The sequence below is a fragment of the Nerophis ophidion genome, linkage group LG07 (genome assembly GCF_033978795.1).
Source record: "Nerophis ophidion isolate RoL-2023_Sa linkage group LG07, RoL_Noph_v1.0, whole genome shotgun sequence".
Taxonomy (NCBI): domain Eukaryota; kingdom Metazoa; phylum Chordata; class Actinopteri; order Syngnathiformes; family Syngnathidae; genus Nerophis; species Nerophis ophidion.
This window is the reverse complement of record NC_084617.1, coordinates 63,075,702-63,098,657: the sequence shown is the minus strand read 5'-3', so window position 1 is coordinate 63,098,657 and position 22,956 is coordinate 63,075,702. Positions and strand designations below refer to the sequence as shown.

Sequence of the window (22,956 nt, the reverse complement as noted above, 5' to 3'; positions counted from 1 at the left end):
CCACCTAGGGAGGTGTTTCGGGCACATCCGACTGGTAGGAGGCCACGGGGAAGACCCAGGACACGTTGGGAAGACTATGTCTCCCGGCTGGCCTGGGAACGCCTAGGGATTCCCCGGGAAGAGCTGGACGAAGTGGCTGGGGAGAGGAGCGTCTGGGCTTCCCTGCTTAGGCTGCTGTCCCCGCGACCCGACCTCGGATAAGCGGAAGAAGATGGAAGGATGGATGGATGGCAACAAGAGAAGTATCCCACACTTCTCTTTTTTAAAGTAAATGTGTACAGTCCATATGGGCATCTACATCAACTACATGATTTGCCTGAGAAGCTGGACAGGACTAATTTAAAAAAAACTATTAAAGGGGTTTCTGGGACGACAAGAAGAAACTGATCAGCTGACCTCAGAGACCTTGTGGGAATGTACATCTTTAAAAGGTCTGACATATATTGTGGCGCTACTCCATTAAGAGATTTAAAAAAAAAAAACGGCAATACTTTATAATGAATTCAAAAATGTGCTGGGAGCCAGTGAACGGATGCTAAAATGGGGGAAATGTGTTCATGTTTTTAGTGCCAGTTAAAAGACGAGCAGCAGCGTCAATCGAGCGATCGAGACCTGGTTCATTCCAAGGTAGACGGAGTTGCAGTAGTCCAAACATGAAGAAATAAAAACATGGCTTACCCGCTCAAAGTCGTTAGAAGGCAAAATGTTGTTTACAAACACCATTTAGATTAGATTAGATCGTACTTTATTTATTCCGTCAGGAGAGTTCCTTCAGGAAAATTACAATTTTCAGCACAATCCCATTCAAGATCAGACAAACATTACAGGGAGACAGAACAGGATCGCTGACGGGTCTGCCGGCTTCCAGCGCCCCTTACAAAAAAGATGACATACACGTAACCCCCGGGAGGGGGGGGGGGTGTATGGGAGAAAAGAATAGAAGATTAAAATAAAATGTAAAAAAATTGGTCTTAGCCTGGGCCCTGGAGTGGGGGTGCAGACTGAGGCCAAGGGAAAAAAAAAACAAAAAACAAAAAAAACAACAACTCATAGCCATAGTACACATCCCTCTTCCACGTGTGTAAGAGGGAAACATCAAACATCAAAGAACACAGAGGGCATTACAGACATTAAAGCAGCAGATAGAAGCAGCCACTTTTTAGATACAGCTATGAATAAAAAGTAAAATAAACATATACACTGTGGTGGCCTCTGCGGTGTTCCACGCCATCGTCCGCTGGGGTGGAGGGAGCGTGGCCAGAGACAGGAGCAGACCCAACAAAGCAACCAAGACAGCCGACTCCACTCTCGGCCAGTGTCCAGTCCGCATGGATGAGCGAGGATACGTCCAGGGTGACTGAGGTGTCCGACACCTGCTCACCCAGCCAAGACAGCGCAAAGCCTCTCCGTCCCGGCGCTCAGTGCTAGCTCCGCAGCCCTGTCCCCTCATCCGCATCTCCTCCAGTCCCTCCAAACAGACTCTAGTGTAGCAGACACCTAGCAGCTGGTCTCCATGGCCAAAAGGCTCCCGGGAGGCAGATCCAGAAGTCCACAAAAAAAGCACCACAGAGGTCACGAAAGTGCCACCCCTTGTCACACAGTCCCAAAGGGTCCCGGACCAAAAGGCAAAAAAATATAATAACACATGAAAACAAGAGGGAAACACAAAAGGATGACACAAGAGCACAGAGCTCCTGCCTACAGCAGCCACTACAGCAGCGCCATCTTGGAAAATTTCCATATGAAAATGTGCCAGATGCAAACATAAACGGAACACAATGACCTGGCAAACCATCTTCAAGTCATATCCAGCTGAACACGCCACAAAGACAACATATAAACCTTTTTTTTTTTTTTTTTGCAAATAGTCATCAACTTTAAAATTTGATGCCAGCAACACATGACAAAGAAGTTGGGAAAAGTTAGAGGTTATCGTGCATTTTCTGCTCAGGCTCCAAAACTTTGGAACGATATCCCTGCTGCTATCCAGATGACTACCTTTTTGATGAGTTTTAAATCACGACTTAAAACATATTTTTACTGTTTGGCTTTCAAGCCAGCATGAGAGTTGTGTGAGTTTGGTCTATTTTATTTTCTCAGATGTATTTTATGTATTAATTTTTTTATAGTTTAGTATTACATATTACTGGCTCTCCCAGTATGTATGTCTCAACTTATGTGCAGAACTTTGTGAAAAATGTATTGTTATTTGAAATGTGCTGTAAAACTAAAGTGGATTCGATTGGATTGGAATATATTTGACAGTAAAGTCACTGCAAATGCAAAATAGGTGTAATTGAGTGGTTACATCATTTTTTTTCTAGTCAGACACTTTCTGAAAAAAACAATGTGCTTTTCTCATATTTTAGAACCTAATATCTATGTTCGAAAATATGAAATACATGTCTTAAAATGATAACCATTTCCACACTTAATGTAAGTAATGTAGCTCATAGATGAGTTATATTTACAATAATGATTTAGTTCAGTTTCAGTTCAGTTCAGTTCAGTTTATTTTCAGTCTAACAAAAACATATTCAAACATAGATCACGATTCAAAAATGAATAACATGACTGAAACAGGCAAAAAAGCTTATATGCCCAACATAATTTTTTTTACATTCAATTAAGTTACCTTTTCTAATAATTTTGTAATACAAAAAGAAATATAGTCATTCATCATTTAAATTTAAGTTGCCCTTTAACAAATAATACAAAAATATGTACTTACACACATGAACCAAACAAACATACATTTCTAGTTCACATAACTTTTTAAAATACATTGTGACATGTTCTTTTTTAAATTAAATACTGAGTCACTCATTTTATTTCTTTACCAACAGAATTCCACAAATTAACACAGAGAACAGATAAACATCTACGTTTAACAACTAGTCTTGCTTTTGGTAAAATAAACTTAGATTCATCTCTTAGATTGTATTTGCTGGTCTGTAGAGAGAAGTATTTTTGAATTCCTTCTGGAAGAGTATTTATTTTTGCTTTGAACATTATCTGTGTTATTTTATAATAAACAATATCTTGAAATTTCATAAGTTTTGATTTAACAAATAATGGATGGGTATGGTCATGATATCCTGCTTTGTTTATTAGCCGTACAACTTTTTTTTGCAGCAAAACAATATCATTAATTATGGTTTTAAAAGTGGTTCCCCAGAGTTCTACACAGTATGTCATGTATGGAAGTATCAAAGTATAATAAATTGTTAACAAATAATTATAATTAAGTAATTCTTTAGTTTTATACAAAACACCAAGTGTTTTTGATATTTTTGTTTTTATATAATTTACATGTTGTCTCCATGATAATTTATAATCAATTATAACTCCCAAAAACTTAGTATCAAAGACACGCCCAATTTTATCTCCATTTATTTTAATATTTACTTCATTAGATACCTCAGTTTTGGTACCAAATATCATACATTTAGTTTTAGCAATATTAAGTGATAATTTATTCATATCAAACCAGTTTTTAAGCACTGTCATTTCTTGTTCTATTTTTACCAAACCAAATTTAGGAAAAACATTTTTAAAATCTATTTAATTTTGACAAAAAAAATACTGAATATCTGAACGACAGGTGAAAACTAAAATATTGTTTTCCTTTTTTCAAGTATTTTCTTACTTACTTCTTACTTTGTTAACCTGAAGTTAATGATCATTGAAGTAATATTGGCCCTAGTGTGTGAATGTTGTCTGTCTATCTGCAATGAGGTAGCGACTTGTCCAGGGTGTACCCCGCCTTCCGCCCGACAGTAGCTGAGATAGGTGCCAGCGCCCCCCGCGACCCCGAAAGGGAATCCGCGGTAGAAAATGGATGGATGGATAAACAAAACCAAATAAGAAACGAACGAGCCCCGGATGTTTCTACTGCCAACGCCTTTATTCTGAAACCACACACCGGAAGTGGACGTATCCTATAAAGCGCTTGACGGCTTGGCCGGTTTTCAGCCACTCACCATACAGGTGCGCTCGGACATTGGCGTTTTAACTGTTTGAAGCAAACAGTGCGTATTTAATTTACCCTCTAAATGTGTTAAGTAAGACTTAATGGCGACCTCTCATGTCTTCGCGTAAGACTAACTGGGACACGAAGGCGCTCAAACACGACGGAGCAGCAACAAACTGGCGAATCAGACCAACGGCGCTGAAGAAGCGACGGATTTGTTTTCTGCGTTCATGAAGACAGTTTCTTTTCTTGCGTCGAGGGATTAACACTTGTGAGGATTCGGGTTCATTGGAATATTTTTCTGGTTTTTTTTTCTCCCCTTTTAGTGATTTTCGACCAGTAAAATGTAGCCTCTGCCTGCCAGATGTGAGGGACCACATCTGCAACCTACAGGTCTGTACTGACACCACATATACATATATATATACATATACACAAGGCATGCCAAATATATGTCACGTGATAAAAAATATATAATTATATGGACATGGCAAGATGATAGCACATTAGTCACCCCTGCTTCAACCTGAAGAGCATTATCATCATCATCATTCTCGCCCTTCAAACAGCTCACACAATACAGATGACATCCAATATGCTGATGCTTTGTGAATGTGATTGTAACCACTGGAGGACTCACTGGTGCACCTTTCTGTGATTTCTACAGCAAACACCCCCGTCTGTCTACCTGTTCCTCAGGAAAAAAAACAAAAAACGCTGCTGCAGCTCCTCAACATCTGCCAGCTCACATCCGGGAGGCTTCAAGGATTAGGCAGCCAGCTTCATGACAGACCTTAGAGACCCTGACTGTTTGCTTGAAAGCAGATCACTAAAGTCTCTCATTTAACTTTTTTCCCCCCCACCAGTGGCGCTGATAATTATGATGATGATCAGGATCCTAGGTGACATTTGACAGACAGGTGGTTTTCAGTTAGGCCTGCGAAGGGACGATGGCCCGCCTGGGACCAGGCTTGCTGTTGCCCGTTAATGGTCTGGGCTACCCTCCTCAAAACCTGGCCAGAGTAGTGGTCTGGGAATGGCTGAATGAACATGGCCGCTGGAGGCCCTACGGTGCAGCGGTTTGCCACCACATCGAGAACATCCTGAAGGGGGATGCCCGCGGAACCGTGGTTCTGGGCCAAGTGGATGGTCAGCTCTCCCCTTACATTGTTGATTTGCAGTCCATGCATCAGTTTCGTCAGGATACAGGTAAGAGACGCTTTAGCTACGTGCCATACAGGCCATAAGTAGAAATGGGCATCGTTTACATTTGAAACGATACCGGTGACAAACCGGCTGGACAATAAATCAAACTTTGATTTCGATTATGGCTTCTTCCTATCAAAAATATAGTGGAAAAAACAAAACATTATGGGCGGCGCCAGATGCATGCGAATTCCTGAGCTTGTAAGTTGGTCTTTGTCATTGCACAAGTACAAAGAAACATTGTTTTCCGCACAAACCCTTTCAAGATGAGACAAACAGTGTACAGGGTTACAGAACAGAAACGTTGATGGGTTGCCACAAGGCGCCCCCTTAGAGATGGGAAAAAGGAAAACGCTCGGGGAGAATGAATAAAAAAAATATAATCTAGACTGGGCTCCGAAAGGGGAAAAAAACTCCATAGCAAAGCACATATATACATATTGCAACATACAACTCGAGACTTGCAACAGAGGGGGGATTGGGGGCTACGGTGGCAGGCTGCAGCTCTTCAGGCGCTGCCCAGCCGTCCATCACCCCTAAGGGATTCGCGTTAAGGGCGTTGAATGGTGGGTGGGGTATGAGTTTGTGGTGTATATTTTATGTGGTTGCATGTCTGCATGTAAGCCTGCCGCGTTTCTCTGTTCCCCGGCCTTGGTGGTGTTGCAGCCGCCAGTCAGTCCAAAGTCAACAACAGGTGTGTGTCCATGAGAGACAAAAAGGGAGTTTGTTGTGTCGTCTGTTTGTGTTGTAACGGGGAAACAGACAAGTGAGCGTTTTAGTGGAAAAAAGAGCGCATCTACTAGAAGTTTGAGATGTCACCATGGTTGACACTTTTTATTCGACACAACACTAGTACGCCTAATCAAGAGTCACTAAGCTCCCTAAAGTAAAGCACATGATTTCAACATTCACATAACCGCAGACCGAATAACAATGGGCAATAACATGTAATCCACTGTTAAACGCAGAATATACGTAAAGGAAATTAACATGAATGTGAGTGAAATGCTGTCATTGTGAGGAGAAAAAACTTTTGTTTGGGAAAATAATGTGTCCGGGACTGCAAATTTATCACCGAACACTCAACCGCCTCATCCTGAACTAAACAATATTAAGACGGCCACTTGAAACAGCGACTAAACTACTAAACTAAAGCACAACAATCCATACAATCTGTACACCCACAACACATCTCAGACATCGTCGATTCAAGATCAATGTACAAACAGCACAGCACCACACACACCCCACCTTCACCCCCAACCGTCTTCACAATAATAGCATGGTGTGCAACATCCAGTGTAACTGCACTGACAAAATAAAGGGTTCAAAAAAGTACCTAACACAAGCTTAGTGTACTTAAAACATATTTATACATTTACAAAATTATGCTTTGACATAAAATACTGGTTTATAATTTGCATTGGTGGTTCTTTTAAATGGTATTGAAAGTTGAGTTTTGTTGGTACAATAAAATCTCATGTTTTAAAATTAATTAATGATTGTGTTATTAATCGTGACTTGAATAGCAATCAAAATAATCCTGATTCAATATTTTTTGCAAAAATTCTACAACCCTACGAATTGGTACTCTTAAAATGGTGTTTAAAAATGGAAAACACATATTGAACAGCGCAGTATTTTGTAGAAAATATGCCAATTAATCGGCAGATTTTTGTGAAATGGCCTTAGTGTGTGAATGTGAGTGTGAATGTTGTCTGTCTATCTGTGTTGACCCTGCGATGAGGTGGCGACTTGTCCAGGGTGTACCCCGCCTTCCGCCCAATTGTAGCTGAGATAGGCGCCAGCGCCCCCCGCGACCCCGAAAGGGAATAAGCGGTAGAAAATGGATGGATGGATGGTATGTAATTGCCAATTAAAAACAATGATCCCCTCTGGCTGACTGTATTTATTTTTAGTCCCCGGCTGAAAAGCGGCTAGCAGCTAATTATGTGACTCTATACACCCTTTGGAGGTGTTCCTCTAAGTTATTAATGATCCCCTTTATTTCAGCAAATTAACTGAATTTTTTTTGTATCTTAAGTTAGGGATGATGTTTGAAACCGGTTCTCCCGATTGTTGGATAAGAAAAGAAACGATTCCATGGATTTGAATCCCTTTTTGAGAACCGGTTCCCGTTATCGAAGCCACTATACCGTATTTTCGCGACCCTAGGGCGCACCATGTTAAAAGACCCAGTGTCAGACAAACACAACAACATATCTGGATTCCATAAGTGATTCGAAAAGGAATCAATTCAATAGGAGGATTTGATAATGGGCTCGAACTCGATAATTTCGTAACGAACATCATCTCTATCTTAAGTATTATCACTGAAGGATGAGCTTAAAGATGTTACACGCCATGAGTAAACCAAGAGAAGGCATGCTAATAGCTTAGCTAACGGCTAAGTTGGCTTTAAACAACACAGAAATAGGTACTTTTTAAACTTTAAGAAGTCTAGATATTAACATGAAATGAGCAAGGAGATTAATATGAGTCTACAGAGAGGATAATTAATTCAATTAATAAGTCATCAATTATTGAAGTTTACTAATCGATTATATAATTTTCCATGTCCGAATTGCGATATATATGTATCTCATATATATATGTATATACATACACCTTAATTCAAGACTCACCCAAAGTCAGCTGTGATGAAGTACAGTTGAAAAATAATGGGAAGAATTGAAATAATCAAGTCAAAGTCTAGCCTTGTCTTTAAATGTTGACTTTTGCATTTCATTGCACACAATTGTGGTGGGTTCAAAGACCCTTGATTAAAGTTATAAACAGAGACATCATTAGTTTTTCAAGACAGGGGGAGACTCAACCACCTGGAGATGCGCTAATAATAATATAGTCTTAGCAATGATATTGTATTGTCATGATTGGTATTATCCACTGCTGATGATATATGTTACACTCTGAAGTAATTGTCATTGTTCACGTGTGTGTGTGTGTGTGTGTGTATACGTATGTATGTCAAGTTATATGATTATTTAAATTCACATTCTGTCGGCATGTTTTTGTGCCAAACCAAATGATCAAAAATATATGTTAATTCCATTTTTAAACAGTCAAAAACTTAATTCAAGTTTTTACATGTGTTTTGAAAAAGCTGGTTTCAACCAACTCCATGTAAAAAAATAGTTTTGTAGTGCATGTAAACATATCAAGTGTGTGTATATGGGTCGCGGTGATGTTGGGTTTAGGGTGGGATGGGGGGGTCCTTCAGGCATCTTGTGTATGGGGGCCCAGAATTTGGTGCTACACGCCTGCAGGTAGATACATTTAAGTACATGATTTGTACAAAAAATATGATGTAGATCTATAATTAGGAGAATCCTGCTTCCTCTGCAAATGATGTCACATCATCTCTCTTTGGGACTGATTAAAACGGAGCCAGCCTTGATGCGTTAGCCACACAAGTCTTACGTAAGGTCCCAGGGAATAAATCATAGTCCTGAATGTCCCGGCCTGCTTTGGGACTCCAGCTGAGCTCGGAGCGTCCACACGGCATGAGCCACCCAGATGAAAAGGTGCTGCAATCATTTATTCATTCAGGACGGGGGTTGCTGCCGTTGTGAAACCTTGCTGAAGGGCACAGTGTCAGAGAGGAAGCACATTCATCAAGTAAATGGGTCCTGTAGCTTGGAGCAAAGGTCTTTTATCAGGATGTTGAATCCATGAAATTAGTTTGAAGTGGGCATTTTAATGCGATTTAGTGAACGTTTTTACTAATTGTCATTTTATCTTATTGTTTGGAGTTTGTCACAGCTTGGGGGGCAGTGAGTGTACTGTACGTCATGTAAAAGAGTGGCCCATTACTCTGAAGAAATGAACATGTCAGCTTTGACGTACATCATGACACATCTTGTACTTCAGAGCATGCATGCTCTTCTTGCTTTTGTCCCAGTATTTAAAACATTTTTTATGTGGAGGAAACATAGCTTAGTCTTCACATTTTGAATTGAAGCAGGCGATGTGAATTTCTCTCTCTCGGAGATGATTTAATGATATTGCGTAACGTCAGTGGAGCGACACAAATATGTACTGTATGTATTCAAGGTGACCTCACTGTGCATTGATCTGCATTATGTCAGTTTCCATTGATTCACAGTAGAATTACCTGCAGAATACAGTGTAATTAAGTTAGTCTGTGTTCAACTGATGGCTAGCTGCTCAGGCGATATACTGTGATGCATGACCCTGATTTTGTTTCAAAATATTCATACAGTAGTAACCTGCTGTACATTAATTTGTTTCAGAATCATCCATCCGTCTTCTTCCGGTTATCCGAGGTCGGGTTGCGGGGGCAACAGCCTAAGCAGGGAAACCCAGTTTTCCCTCTCCCCAGCCACTTCGTCTAGCTCTTCCCGGGGCATCCCGAGGCGTTCCCAGGCCAGCCGGGAGACATAGTCTTCCCAACGTGTCCTGGGTCTTCCCCGTGGCCTCCTACCGGTTGGATGTGCCCTAAACACCTCCCTAGAGAGGCATTCGGGTGGCATCCTCACCAGATGCCCGAACCACCTCATCTGGCTCCTCTCGATGTGAAGGAGCAGCGGCTTTTCTTTGAATTCCTCCCGGATGGCAGAGGTTCTCACCCTATCTCTAAGGGAGAGCCCCGCCACACGGCGGAGGAAACTCATTTCGGCCGCTTGTACCCGTGATCTTATCCTTTCGGTCATGACCCAAAGCTCATGACCATAGGTAGGGATGGGAACGTAGATCGACCGGTAAATTGAGAGCTTTGCCTTCCGGCTCAGCTCCTTCTTCGCCACAACGGATCGATACAGCGTCCGCATTACTGAAGACGCCGCAACGATCCGCCTGTCGATCTCACGATCCACTCTTCCCTCACTCGTGAACAAGACTCCTAGGTACTTGAACTCCTCCACTTGGGGCAGGGTCTCCTCCCCAACCCGGAAATGGCATTCCACCCTTTTCCGGGCGAGAACCATGGACTCAGACTTGGAGGTGCTGATTCTCATTTTGGTCGCTTCACACTGCTGCAAACCGATCCAGTGAGAGCTGAAGATCCTGGTCAGATGAAGCCATCAGGACCACATCATCTGCAAAAAGCAGAGATCTAATCCTGCGGTCACCAAACCGGAACCCCTCAACGCCTTGACTGCGCCTAGAAATTCTGTCCATAAAAATTATGAACAGAATTATGAACAGAATCGGTGACAGAGGACAGCCTTTGCCGTCCTCTGTCACCGATTCCGAAATCAGAATCAGAAATACTTTAATAATCCCTGAGGGGAAATTAAAATTTTCAGTACAATCCCAGTCAAGAGCAGACAAACATTAGAGAGAGACAGAACAGGTGCGCTGACGGGTCTGCCAACTTCCGGCGCCCCTTACAAAAAAGATGAGAAACAGGTAAATGCTTGGGGGGCTGATGCAACTAGCTACTTCTACACACAGCCACAAAAGTTAAACAACAACACAAAAAACAACAACCTCTGCCTCTGCGGTGTTCAACGCCATATTCTGTGCAGACCCAACAGAGCAACCTGGAGAGCCGACTCTACCCTTGGCTGAAAAACATCACCAACTCTTGGAGAAGACCAAAATTTACTGTATCAATCAATTAATCAATGTTTATTTATATAGCCCTAAATCACAAGTGTCTCAAAGGGCTGCACAAACCACGATATCCGCGGATCAGCGCCAACATATGGTCAAGGAGAAACTCACAACCCAGTGGGAAGTCGATGAGAATGACCATGAGAAACCTTGGAGAGGACCGCAAATGTGGGTAACCCCCCACCCACCCACACACCCCCCTCTAGGGGAGACCGGTGCAATGAAGGTCGAGTGGGTCTGACATAATATTGTGAAAGTCCAGTCCATAGTGGCTCTAACATAATAGTGAGAGTCCAGTCCATAGTGGGGCCAGCAGGAGGCCAGTAGGAGACCATCCCGAGCGGAAACGGGTCAGCAGCGCAAATATGTCCCCAAACCATGCACAGGCGAGCGGTCCACCCCGGGTCCTGACTGGACAGCCAGCACTTCATCCATGGTCACCGGACCTGTTCCCCTTGCCCCCCTCCACGAGGGAGAGGGGGGCTTAGGAGAAAATAAAATAAACGGCAGATCAACTGGTCTAAAAAGGGGGTCTATTTAAAGGCTAGAGTATACAAATGAGTTTTAAGATGGGACTTAGACTTTAAACAAATACTCAAACCCAAAAATATTAACACAAAACCATTATAGAGAATAATTATAGTTTTACATGCAGAAAACAATATAAAATGCATACAAATTACAAATGAAATGGACAAAAACATTAAAACGTCACTATTAGCTTTGTTGAAATTATTGGTGAAGACTGCGATGAGCAGCAAAGTAGCACCTTTTCAACTTTTGCTACTAGTTCTTTCCTGATCCCAATAGGGCTCAAATGATCAATTGATTAATTTGATATATATATATATTCTGTTGATTCAAATAATCATTTAATGTAATAAAAATGTATCAAATTAAGATTTGTGGACAGTTTCTACACAGACGCTGCAATAGAGTGCTAGTGTGTGGGTGTCTTGATCAGTGTGGCGGAAATCAGCAGAGATTTCGATGGTAGTCTGTTGTAGATACAGAGTTGTTGGCTAGTGCAGGCACAAAGCAGCACACGTCTGCTTTGGCTACAAGATGAGCCACACTGCCATTCGTCAGCCTTTAGCAAGGGGCTGGACTCTGACATTTATCACCCCTCGTTGTCCTGTTCTGTGCATTGCCTTCCCACTCGCCTGGTATAAACCTTTCCCATGAAGGCCTGATGGAAATCAGCCTGGTCAACTGCTCTAATTCTCTTTGTTCCTCGTGTGTACGGCTGAGCTACTGTTGCATCACAGCCATTGTTTTGAGCATCCATTATGCTTTTTCAATGTAGAGAGCGTTAAATGGAACATGCATTGAATTTTTACATTGCCTCCTTGCTACATTTATGACTCAACAAGGTTTCAAGTTTGTAGAGAAACACAATTGTATAGGGATCTCACCCTCTAAAGTTGTTTTGCAAGTGGTTTTAAAGGCCTACTGAAATGAGATTTTCTTATTCAAACGGGGATAGCAGGTCCATTTTAAGTGTCATACTTGATCATTTCGCGATATTGCCATATTTTTGCTGAAAGGATTTAGTAGAGAACATCGACGATAAAGTTCGTAACTATTTGTCGCTAATAAAAAAGCCTCGCCTGTACCGAAAGTAGCAGACGATGTGCGCGTGACGTCACCGGTTGTAGGGCTCCTCACATCCTCACATTGTTTATAATCATAGCCACCAGCAGCAAGTGCCATTCGGACCAAGAAAGCGACGAGTTCCCTATTAATTTGAGTGTGGATGAGGAAAGTTAGAGTAAAGCACTAAAAGAAAAGGCGACGGCTCCAGGCGACGGCAGTGGGAGCGATACAGATGTTATTAGACACATTTACTAGGATAATTCTGGAAAATCCCTTATCTGCTTATTGTGTTAATTATGTTTTAGTGAGATTATAAAGTCATACCCGAAAGTCGGAGGGCTGCGGTGAACGCCAGTGCCTCTCAGAGAAGCCAATGGAGGAGCTAAGATCACAGCTGCCTTTTTGACAGCTACAGAAGGAGGTCGCATAATCCACTCAAGTCTCCGGTAAGAGCCGACTTAATATCACAATTTTCACATCCAAAAACTTGCTGGTTGACGTAGAGGAATATGTTCGCTTGACCGCTCTGTGTTAAAGCTTCACAACAAACAAAGAAACACCGGTTGTGTTTCGGTGTTAAAGGCAGCTGCAATCCAAAGCTTTCCACCAACAGCATTGTTCTTTATAGTCTCTATTATTAATTGAACAAATTGCAAAAGATTCAGCAACACAGACGTCCAAATTACTGTGTAATTATGCGATGAAAAGAGACAACTTTTAGCCGTAAGTGGTGCTGGGCTAAAATGTCCCCTCCAACCAATAACGTCACAAACACACGTCATCATACGCTTCATCATTCCACGACGTTTTCAACAGGAAACTCCGCGGGAAATTTTAAATTGTAATTTAGTAAACTAAAAAGGCCGTATTGGCGTGTGTTGCAATGGAAATATTTCATCATTGATATATAAACTATCAGACTGCGTGGTCGGTAGTAGTGGGTTTCAGTAGGCCTTTAAGGTCTGTCCTGCTATCTTGTGGTTTCTAAAGGAATTCCTGATGGTTTGAACTGTGCCGAGTTGCTCCATTTAATGATTGTGCCTGTGGTTAATTCCAGATATATAGTTGCAGGGTCTCTTTGTATGTGAAACATCTGTATTTAGATTTCATTTGCATACATATGCCACAAAGTTCTCATGAAGAAGACTTGGCGTTGGTGAAATGTCCACCCCCAGCCCCTTCCCATAGTTCTTCATATACAGTAAGAGCTTAGAGGCTTATGTGTAGTGTGGATGAATATCTGGCTGGAAGCAGCTTTTGGCTCCCGGCCAAGCAGAATTGATCTGTTCTTCTCCCCAGAGGAATGCTTGAACCTCCAAACACTCGTGTAGACTGATCCCCTTTCACTAAACACACTCCCATCTGCAAAACACACGGACATATACGGTATCCATCATGTTTCCACTTTCATGGCCTTCATTTCACACCACGGTTATTGCTTTTGCTTCCTGACTTTGTTCTTGCCCTAATGTTGAAGTGACAGAAAAACATAGAACACTTAGAAATGGCTGTTAAATTTTTAGAATGGGAGAAAGGTGATGAATTTTAGGGTTGCCTCTGATGCAGTTATCTACCGGCTTTAAGGGATAGGGTTATGAAAAGCAGTTTGAAAAGGACGTTCCAAAGCTGCTCGCGGGCAGCAAGAGCTGTCTTAAAAATAGCCTGTAGATAAATATAGACCTCACCATGACGAAAATCAAGACTTTTACAGGCATAAAATGTTGGCATAATTGAAAAATTCGAAAAATTCAGACCTAAGTAGATTGCCGTTATTCACGGGGGTTACATTTCAGAACCAGACGCAGATACCAAAAATTTGGTAAATATACAACCCATAAAAATAATAATAAATCCTGGGTTAGACTGAGATGACATCCTACTAGGGTTGCAGCTATCGTTTATTTTATTGATCAAGTAATCAATTATTTTGTTAGATTAAACACAATAGCCTAAATGCGTATTTTAGGGTTATTCAAATTTCCTGATGGGCATGCTCCTCATTCTATTTTTCTAATGTAGATCATCAATATTGAAATTGCGCTTTTAACATGCGTGTACTAATAGAATAATAGTACACGCACTATTTTGAAGCAGTTTAGTGGAAGCAATGTTCACGCATTTAAAGTTCTGGTCACTCCAAGCAGTCTGGATTTTATTAATTTCTATAAGTTGCACTCATTAAATGATTTATCAAAGCAACAAAATATAAATCAAAACTTACTACAATGGATTTAATCGATTTAATTGATTAATCATTCCAGCCCAACGCCGTACGCTGCGCTGACTAAATCCCCCCTCTTCAATCTATACTACTAGCTTGGTGTTCTCCAATTTTAGATCAACATTTTTGATAAAAGTGACTGTAATTATTGGATTAGATTCAGCTCTAATAACCCTCCCCGTCTCTCTTTAATTGCCATTGTTTGCTTGCGACAAAGGAGGTTAAAGGCCTACTGAAATTAAATGTTCTTATTTAAACGGGGATAGCAGGTCCATTTTATGTGTCATACTTGATCATTTCGCGATATTTCCATATTTTTGCTAAAAGGATTTAGTAGAGAACATCGACGATAAAGTCCGCAACTTTTGGTCGCTAATAAAAAAACCTTGCCTTTACCGGAAGATGTGCGCGTGACGTCACTGGTTGTAGGGCTTCTCACAGCCTCACATTGTTAGTAATGTGAACCTCCAGCAGCAAGAGCTATTCGGACCGAGAAAGCGACAATTTCCCCATTATTTTGAGCAAGGATGAAAGATTCGTAGATGAAGAAATTTAAAAGTGACAGACTATGAAAAAACAAACAAGGCGATTGCATTGGGAGCGCTTCAAATGTTTTTAGACACATTTTACTAGGATAATTCTGGGAAATCCCTTATCTTTCTATTGTGTTGCTAGTGTTTTAGTGAGTTAAATAGTACCTGATAGTCAGAGGGGTGTGTGCACGGGTGTCTTGACGCCAGTCTTTGAAGGGAATTATTCAGGGCAGCTGCAGCACGACAGAAGCTCCGCTGATCTCCGGTAAGAGGCGACTTATTTCCACAATTTTTTCACCGAAAACTGCCGGTCGACATGTTCGCTTGACCGCTCTGATCCGTAGTAAAGCTTCCCCTCCGGGAATTTTAAACAAGGAAGCACTGTGTGTTTGTGTGGATAAAGGCTAAAGCTTCCCACCTCCATCTTTTTACTTCGACTTCTCCATTATTAATTGAACAAATTGCAAAAGATTCAGCAACACAGATGTCCAGAATACTGTGTAATAGCGCGATGAAAAGAGACCACTTTTAGCCGCAAGTGGTGCTGCGCTATGTCCACTCCAACCTGAGACGTCACGCGTCATCATACGCGTCATCATTCCGCGACGTTTGCAACAAGAAACTCCACGGGAATTCTAAAATTGTAATTTAATAAACTAAACCAGCCGTATTGGCATGTGTTGCAATGTTAATATTTCATCATTGATATATAAACTATCAGACTGCGTGGTCGGTAGTAGTGGGTTTCAGTAGGCCTTTAACAAGTTACAGTGGTACCTCAGGTAACGAATGCCCGAGGTAATGTTTTTTTCAGTTAAAGCCAAAAAGCCTTTGTTGAAGTGTATTTTTCCAGTTACACCTTTTGTGTGTTGACGTGATCGCTTGTTTATTCATCTTGAATCACACAGCAAACACTGAATATTTCGATACACTCCAGTCCTGTAACAATCATTGACCCTGATCTACTAAAAGTTTGCGTGTATTAAAACATTTGCAAACATGATAGCGCACGCAATGCTGATTTACAAAGCATGTGTGCAAATGATTGTGTCTCTTACGTGAGCAAATTAAAACGCGCAATTATTTTAGCGGGTCTGTCTGTGTGCATATGTTGATTATCAGAACGCCCACGGTACTCGGAGGAGAAATCGCAAATATAATTATTTAGATAGGTAGCACCTTATTGTCATTGCACTTAAAAAGGACGATGTAATGCACAGACCCATTTAAGAGCAGACATACATTGTAGGTAGACAAAACAGGAACGCTGATGGGTCGCCACTACAGCGGTGCCTCCTAATACGTGGGAAAAGGTGGACGCGGTGCAAGCAGGATGAGTAAAAAAAAAAATTCGATCCCAGACTAGACTCCTGGGGGTGTGGGTTCATTTTTTGGGGTAGGGCACTCTGGGGCCAGGAAAAAAAAAATCAAAAGCCATGATTAGCACATATACACATGTGATGACACACATACCTTGAGACTTGGAACAGGAGGGGAGCACACGCATTGACACATAGTGTCACTTATCAAGACTAAAACTTAACTGTTTTTTTTATTTTTATTTAACACTATAAAGGACGTGCAAACTGACCATTGCGCAGAAACAGCTGTGAGAAAGGAGGGGATCGCGAGCTGTGTCCTATGAATGCTTGTCAACATATTTGGACCTTCAGACATATCTTCTATTCAGCATTAACATTTTAAAATGTTGTAGCTGCTGGATGACTTACGGGACTGATTAAAACTAATTTAATTGCAGATCTTTTTTATGAAATTCTTTTTTTCATCCATCCATCCATTTGCTACCGCTTGTCCCTTTCAGGGTTGTGGGGGGTGCTGGAGCCTCAGCTGCATTTGGGCGGAAGGCGGGGTGCACCCTGGACAAGTCGCCTTCTCATCGCAGGGCCAATACAGATAGACAGACATATACACTGTAAATTAAATAAAAAAACTTCCTGCAACATGCATGTTCTTGCGTCTAGAGCACACACTCACAGTTAGTGCCAGCCTCTCCCATGAGCGCAACTGCTCAGTGGCTTAGTGGTTCAGTGCTCTCGTGGTTAGAGAGATAGGTAGGTCCTGAGTTCAAACCCCGGCCGAGTCTTACCAAAGACTGTAAAAATGGGACCCATTACCTCCCTGCTTGGCACTCATCATCAAGGGTTGGAATTGGGGGTTGAATCACCAAAAATTATTCCCGGGCGCGGCCACCGCTGCTGCTCACTACTCACCTCCCAGGGGGTAAACAAGGGGATGGGTCAAATGTAGAGGACAAATTTCACTACACGTAGTGTGTGAGACAATCATTGGTACTTTAACTTAACTTTTAACTTTAAATAAGTGGGTTTCTTTGTAGATCGCACTGAAAGATTGCTTCTAAAATACCCATAAGAATTGCTGCATGTTTAAAAATCACAGCAAAATGCCACAGGTAGGAGCATGATATTCATGATTGTGCAGTAAATAAGTAGCTCCATTGTGAAAAGCTGAGTAAAAAATGCAAAAACCTCATTTAAACAGGGAGGTCTGCACTAGTTATCAATTGTGCACACAGTCTTAGTAGATCACATGCAACATGCTCACTAATAGTACACCCATTTTTCACCGACGTGTCGTTGCATTCAAACTTCAAAGATTCTTTATTGCCATTATATGCACACATGCAAGACATGGAAGAATCGATATACCGTTTCTCTCTCATTATGTACTATGGAGCTAATTTCAAGTTTTCCAACAATTACATTGTTTGTACATTTATGCTGTATATATGCTTCATTATCTTGTGGTGAAAACGGTATAAGTTTTGACCAAAAATATGCGGGGAAATGAATCCTGAATTGCAAATATGCGCGGATTCACTTTGGTGATTTTTTTTTCTGTTTTTGCTGTAACTTTATAATTTTTTCAATTGATGTGTAACTAAAGTGTTGCTTTTGTCATTAAAGCTTATGCCAAATGAAACTTTTGAAAAAAATGAAAAATTTGGTGCATGTTATGTATTTAAAATAATGTATTACCGGTAATCAGATTTATCACAGGGTGGATTTATTTTAATTCATTATGTTTTTCTTATAGAAAACTATAAAACACATTTGTATTTGTTTATGCCTTCTGAAACAAATGTGAAAATTGTTAAGGTGCAAGCTGCACCGTTTCATAACTTTGAGGACTGAACTCCGATTTTCCAATGGTCCAATCCACTACCTCCTAATTACTGTGATTAAACGGGTAAACACAGAAGGTATTATGTTCCCATGTCTGCTCTAATTTTCCATAAAAAAACGTTGTGGCTTTTAACTGGCTAAGCACATGCAACACTACAGATAATTGAGGAAGGCTGTTTTCTTTCCTTTTTGCCTTTTTTTTTTTTTTGCTGTGAAATTGTATTTGGCCGGTATATGTGAACTGCTAAAAAAAATAAAAGGAAGACTAAAATAACACATGCTAGATCCAAATTAATGACATATTAAATATTTTGTTCTTTGCATTGTTTAATGTGCTGACATCAAAATCATCCAAACATCATCAATGGAAATCAAATTTATTAACCAATGGAGGTCTCGATTTGGAGTCACACTCAAAATTAAAGTATAAAAACACACTACAGGCTGCCTATTCCATTTGCCGAACAGCATCTGAAATTGATTGTCAATCAGTGTTGCTTCGTAAGTGGACAGTTTGATTTTACGGAAGTGTGATTGACTTGGAGTTACATTGTGTTGTTTAAGCGTTCCCTTTATTTGTTTTTAGCGGTTTACTTTAATGGCACTATGTCAATGGTCTGTGGATGTAAGTTAAAAGGATAAAAGACTGTTGTATATTTGCTAAAGGTCAGGTGCTGTGTGCATGCATACACAAGCACTGCTTGTTTCAAAAGAATGAACACAGAGACTTCAATTCAAAGCAACCTTCACTGTGTAACCCTTTTTATTAAATGTGATTGCGTCTCTCAATTAAAGATTTGTTTGTAATTGCATGATTGAGACGAGGCTTTTAGCAGAGTCTAAATGATGCGTAGGCAAAGCAATGCGAAGGTGCCACAACCGCTTGGCTGTATTCCACTTGGACAGGAGAAGGTTTGGAGCGGTGCTTTGTGGAGCAGAGGAGGGCGGTAGTGATGAACACCGGGGTGAGGAGACAAAAGGAACAGAGCGAGAGGTGGAGCTCTTCTGATGGAAAGTGACAGTGATAGAGCCATAATGACACTTTTAAGCTGGGCATGTTTGCCTGCTCTTAAACGCCCACACATTAGCAGCTTTTCAAGATGATGTCATTTCAACTTGTTGGACATATTGATAACGTATGGACCACTATCTGTTAGGCATGAGCGATATGGCCTAAAATCTATATCAAAATACCATATTTCCTTGAATTCCCGCCGGGGCGCTAATTAATTTAAAACCTCTTCTCACTCCGGCGCTTACCAAAGGCATGCGGTAAAAGTAAGCACGCGCTAATTATTTTAAAACCTCTTCTCATTCCTGCATTTACCAAAGGTATGCATTAAAAATTTGAGTGTGATGTAAGCGTGAACCTTAAATCCCACTGAATAGCTCTTAATCTTCTTCCCTTTATGCAATTTCAAATTACCGGCATTAAAATCAGCCTCCTCCATTTTGAAAATGATGACAGGGGAAGTGTCACTTGTGACGTCAGAAGTTTGACCCGGCAGTAATTCAAGGCAGGCGCATACTATATGCCCTGCGGAAATTCAAGGAAATAAGGTATGTATTGCGGCCTCCTGTATGGTGTATAAATGATTATAGAAGCATTTCAGAACGGGTTACAAAGGCTTCTAATTTGGCTGCTGACATATGCGGGGCCATAATACATAATATCTAGTTGTAATATTTTCTCAAAAGTATTATTCTTCCACTTGCTAATTTACTGTTAAGGTTACTTGCTGTTGTAACATAGGTCTATCTACATATCTGTTAAAAGGGAACTGCACTTTTTTTTGTAATTTTTCCTCACAAACTTTATTAGGGACAAAAAGACAGATATATTTACGAGTTATAATGCATTAAAAAATACAACAGCTTCCAATGGAGTAAAGAACCTTCCAAAAACCGCCAGCAATATGCCATTTACATTTCGTGATCTTATTTTTAACTAAGTGTTAGTCAAATTGTTATTATAAGTGCCAACACACAAGCAATTTTTAGTGACGGTGTGATCGTGTTGTATTTTACGGTTCATAATGTGCCACACATTTTCAACAGGAGACAGCTCTGGACTACAGGCATGCCAGTCTAGTGTTACTACAAAGCCACGCTGTTGTAACATGTGCAGAATGTGGCTTGGCATTGTCTTGCTGAAAAAATACGTTGCTTGGATGGCAACATATGTTGCTCCAGAACCTGTATTTACCTTTCAGCATTAATGATGACTTCACAGATGTGTAAGTTACCCATGCCTTGGGCACTAATACACCCCGATAACATCACAGATGCTGGCTTTTGAACTTTGCGCTTATAACAGTCTGGATGGTTTTTCTCCACTTTGGTCCGGAGGACACAAAATCCACAGTTTCCAAAAACAATTTGAAATGTCTGAGCCGAGGATGTCGTTGTAGCTTGTGCAGCCCTTTGAGACACTTATGATTTTGGGCTATACAAATGAACTTTGCTTGATTGATTTGAAATGTGGACTTGTCAGACCACAGAACATTTTTCCACTTTGTTTCAGTCCATCTTAAATGAGCTCGGGCCTAGCGAAGCCGGCGGTATTTCAGGGGGTTGTTGATAAATGGCGAGCTTTGCGTAGTAGAATTTTAACTTTCACTTACAGATGCATCGACCAACTGTAGTTACTGACTGTGGTTTTCTGAAGTGTTCCTGAGCCATGTGGTGATATCCCGTACAAGCTGATGTCGGTTTTTGATGCAGTACCGCCTGAGGGATCGAAGGTCACCGGCATTGCCGCTTGCGTGCAGTGATTTCTCCAGATTCCCCGAACCTTTTGATGATATTACGGACCATAGATGGTGAAATACCTAAATTTCTTGCAATACCTCATTGAGAAATGTTGTTCTTAAACTGTTGGACAATTTTCTCACGCATTTGTTCACAAAATGGTGACCCTCGCCCCCATCCTTGTTTGTGAATGACTGAGCATTTCATTGAAGCTGCTTTTATACCCAATCATGGCACCCACCTGTTCCCAATTAGCCTGTCCACCTGTGGGGTGTTCCAAATGAGTATTTGATGAGCATTATCATTCCTCAACTTTCTAGGTCTTTTTTGCCACATGTACCAGCTTTTTTGAAACATGTTGCAAATTAAGTTTTCATTTTCGAACTTTAAGTATTTTTGCATTTGCAGTGTATTAAATTGAAAATAGGTTGAAAAGGATTTGCAAATCAATGTATTCTGTATTTATTTACGATTTACACAACGTTTCAACTTTACTGGTTTTGGGTTTTGTGAATGTGCCTGTTAGTATTTTACATATATACTTACAGTATGCATATAAAACCTTAATGGAGGTTTTTAAATGTTTTTTAAGGGCTTTACAGGCAGAAAAGAACGACTCGCGTAGGTTCCATTGTAAGTGGACTTTGGATTGCATTTATTAATGTATTTACTATTTAGAATGCATTTAAAAAAAAACATGTTTTATTGTCCTACATAAAGATTGTAAATGATGGGCAAAATTCCCCAAAAACCGCAGTTCCCCTGTAAGAGTGATTTCGGACTCTCCAAAACTCTTGTCACTACATCTGCCGCTAGATGAATATGAAAATGAATATCTAGAGGGGTCTGCTTGCTCTCTGACTATAATGACAAAAATCGCAGAGTTGGTAAAAACGATCCCTTCTACTCGGTCTTCTTTTTCTCTGGCAGAGCATGGGGCGTTTTCTGTTTATGAGTGAGGGTCAACAGGAACTGTAGCTCCAAATTGATTTGTGGCACTCCAAGTTTGTCTATGAGGAGCCACCACAAAAACAAGTGTCGCAGTGAATCGCGCCCTCAGTTCTAAGCTAGAAAATTTGGTATGACACTTTTTACAGAATCATGCACCCCTGGTATCTATCTTCCTTTCCATCTGATTTTAAGTATGACAGCTGATACACATCTGTGTCTTAGCCACTGCTATTTTCTCTTTACATCTGCGCAGAATGCAGTGACTAATGCACTTCATGCAACTCTTAACATGCTTCGAAGCCTCAGTGTCAGATGATTCATCTTTACAAGAAAGGAGGCTTTGTTCTGATAAATGTCCCTGTCAAAAATGACTTGAGTCTTTGACTTCACAGTACGCTGGCTAGTTTCTATAAAAAGCAGATGTTTATGGTATTCCATGAGCGCTGTGTTTTGAATTATTAGAAGTGCATGGTCTGACATTTACAGAAAGCATCATGATTTGACTGAAACCAGAGCCACACTGACACAACTCTGCCAGCAGTTGTGGGGTGCTAAGAGCATGTCGCGTCCTGTTCTGCTCTCACTCTGCACTCCCGGGCTGTGACTGCTCAGTGGCAGCATGATAAATTGCTAAATTCCAAATTAAAGCCCAAGGTGCTTTTGAGAATGTGTCATTGTCCCAGTGTGAGCTCTCGCAGTGGGCATTTCACACATGCTCCACAGCATATGAAAAATCAGTGTGCAGTGTGCACTGATCCTCAGTGTTGGCTCATCGAGCAGCAAGCCAGTCAGAGTTATTAGTACTGAAATTCTCATCAGCAAATAATGATGTTATATAAACCTGCCAGAAATGCAAAATAAACGATTCCATTAGTTGGACTAAACATGGCGCTAAAAATGTTTTTTTTTAATGTGACAAAGCATTTATATAGATGCATGCATGCCTTCACACATCCTCACATT

At 40.9% G+C, this 22,956-nt stretch overlaps 1 protein-coding gene across 2 annotated transcripts in view; it reads left to right on the top strand.

Moving 5' to 3' along the window:
• The first annotated feature begins 3,938 nt into the window (after positions 1–3,938).
• dtx1 (deltex 1, E3 ubiquitin ligase) overlaps positions 3,939–22,956 on the top strand; it is a 94,342-nt gene continuing 75,324 nt past the window's right edge. For both annotated transcript variants that reach the window (XM_061906840.1, XM_061906839.1), the window contains exons 1-2: positions 3,939–4,366; positions 4,641–5,182. In XM_061906840.1, the coding sequence (XP_061762824.1) occupies positions 4,924–5,182 (259 nt within the window). In that variant the 5' untranslated portion in view covers positions 3,939–4,366; positions 4,641–4,923. The remainder of the gene's footprint in view (positions 4,367–4,640; positions 5,183–22,956) is intronic.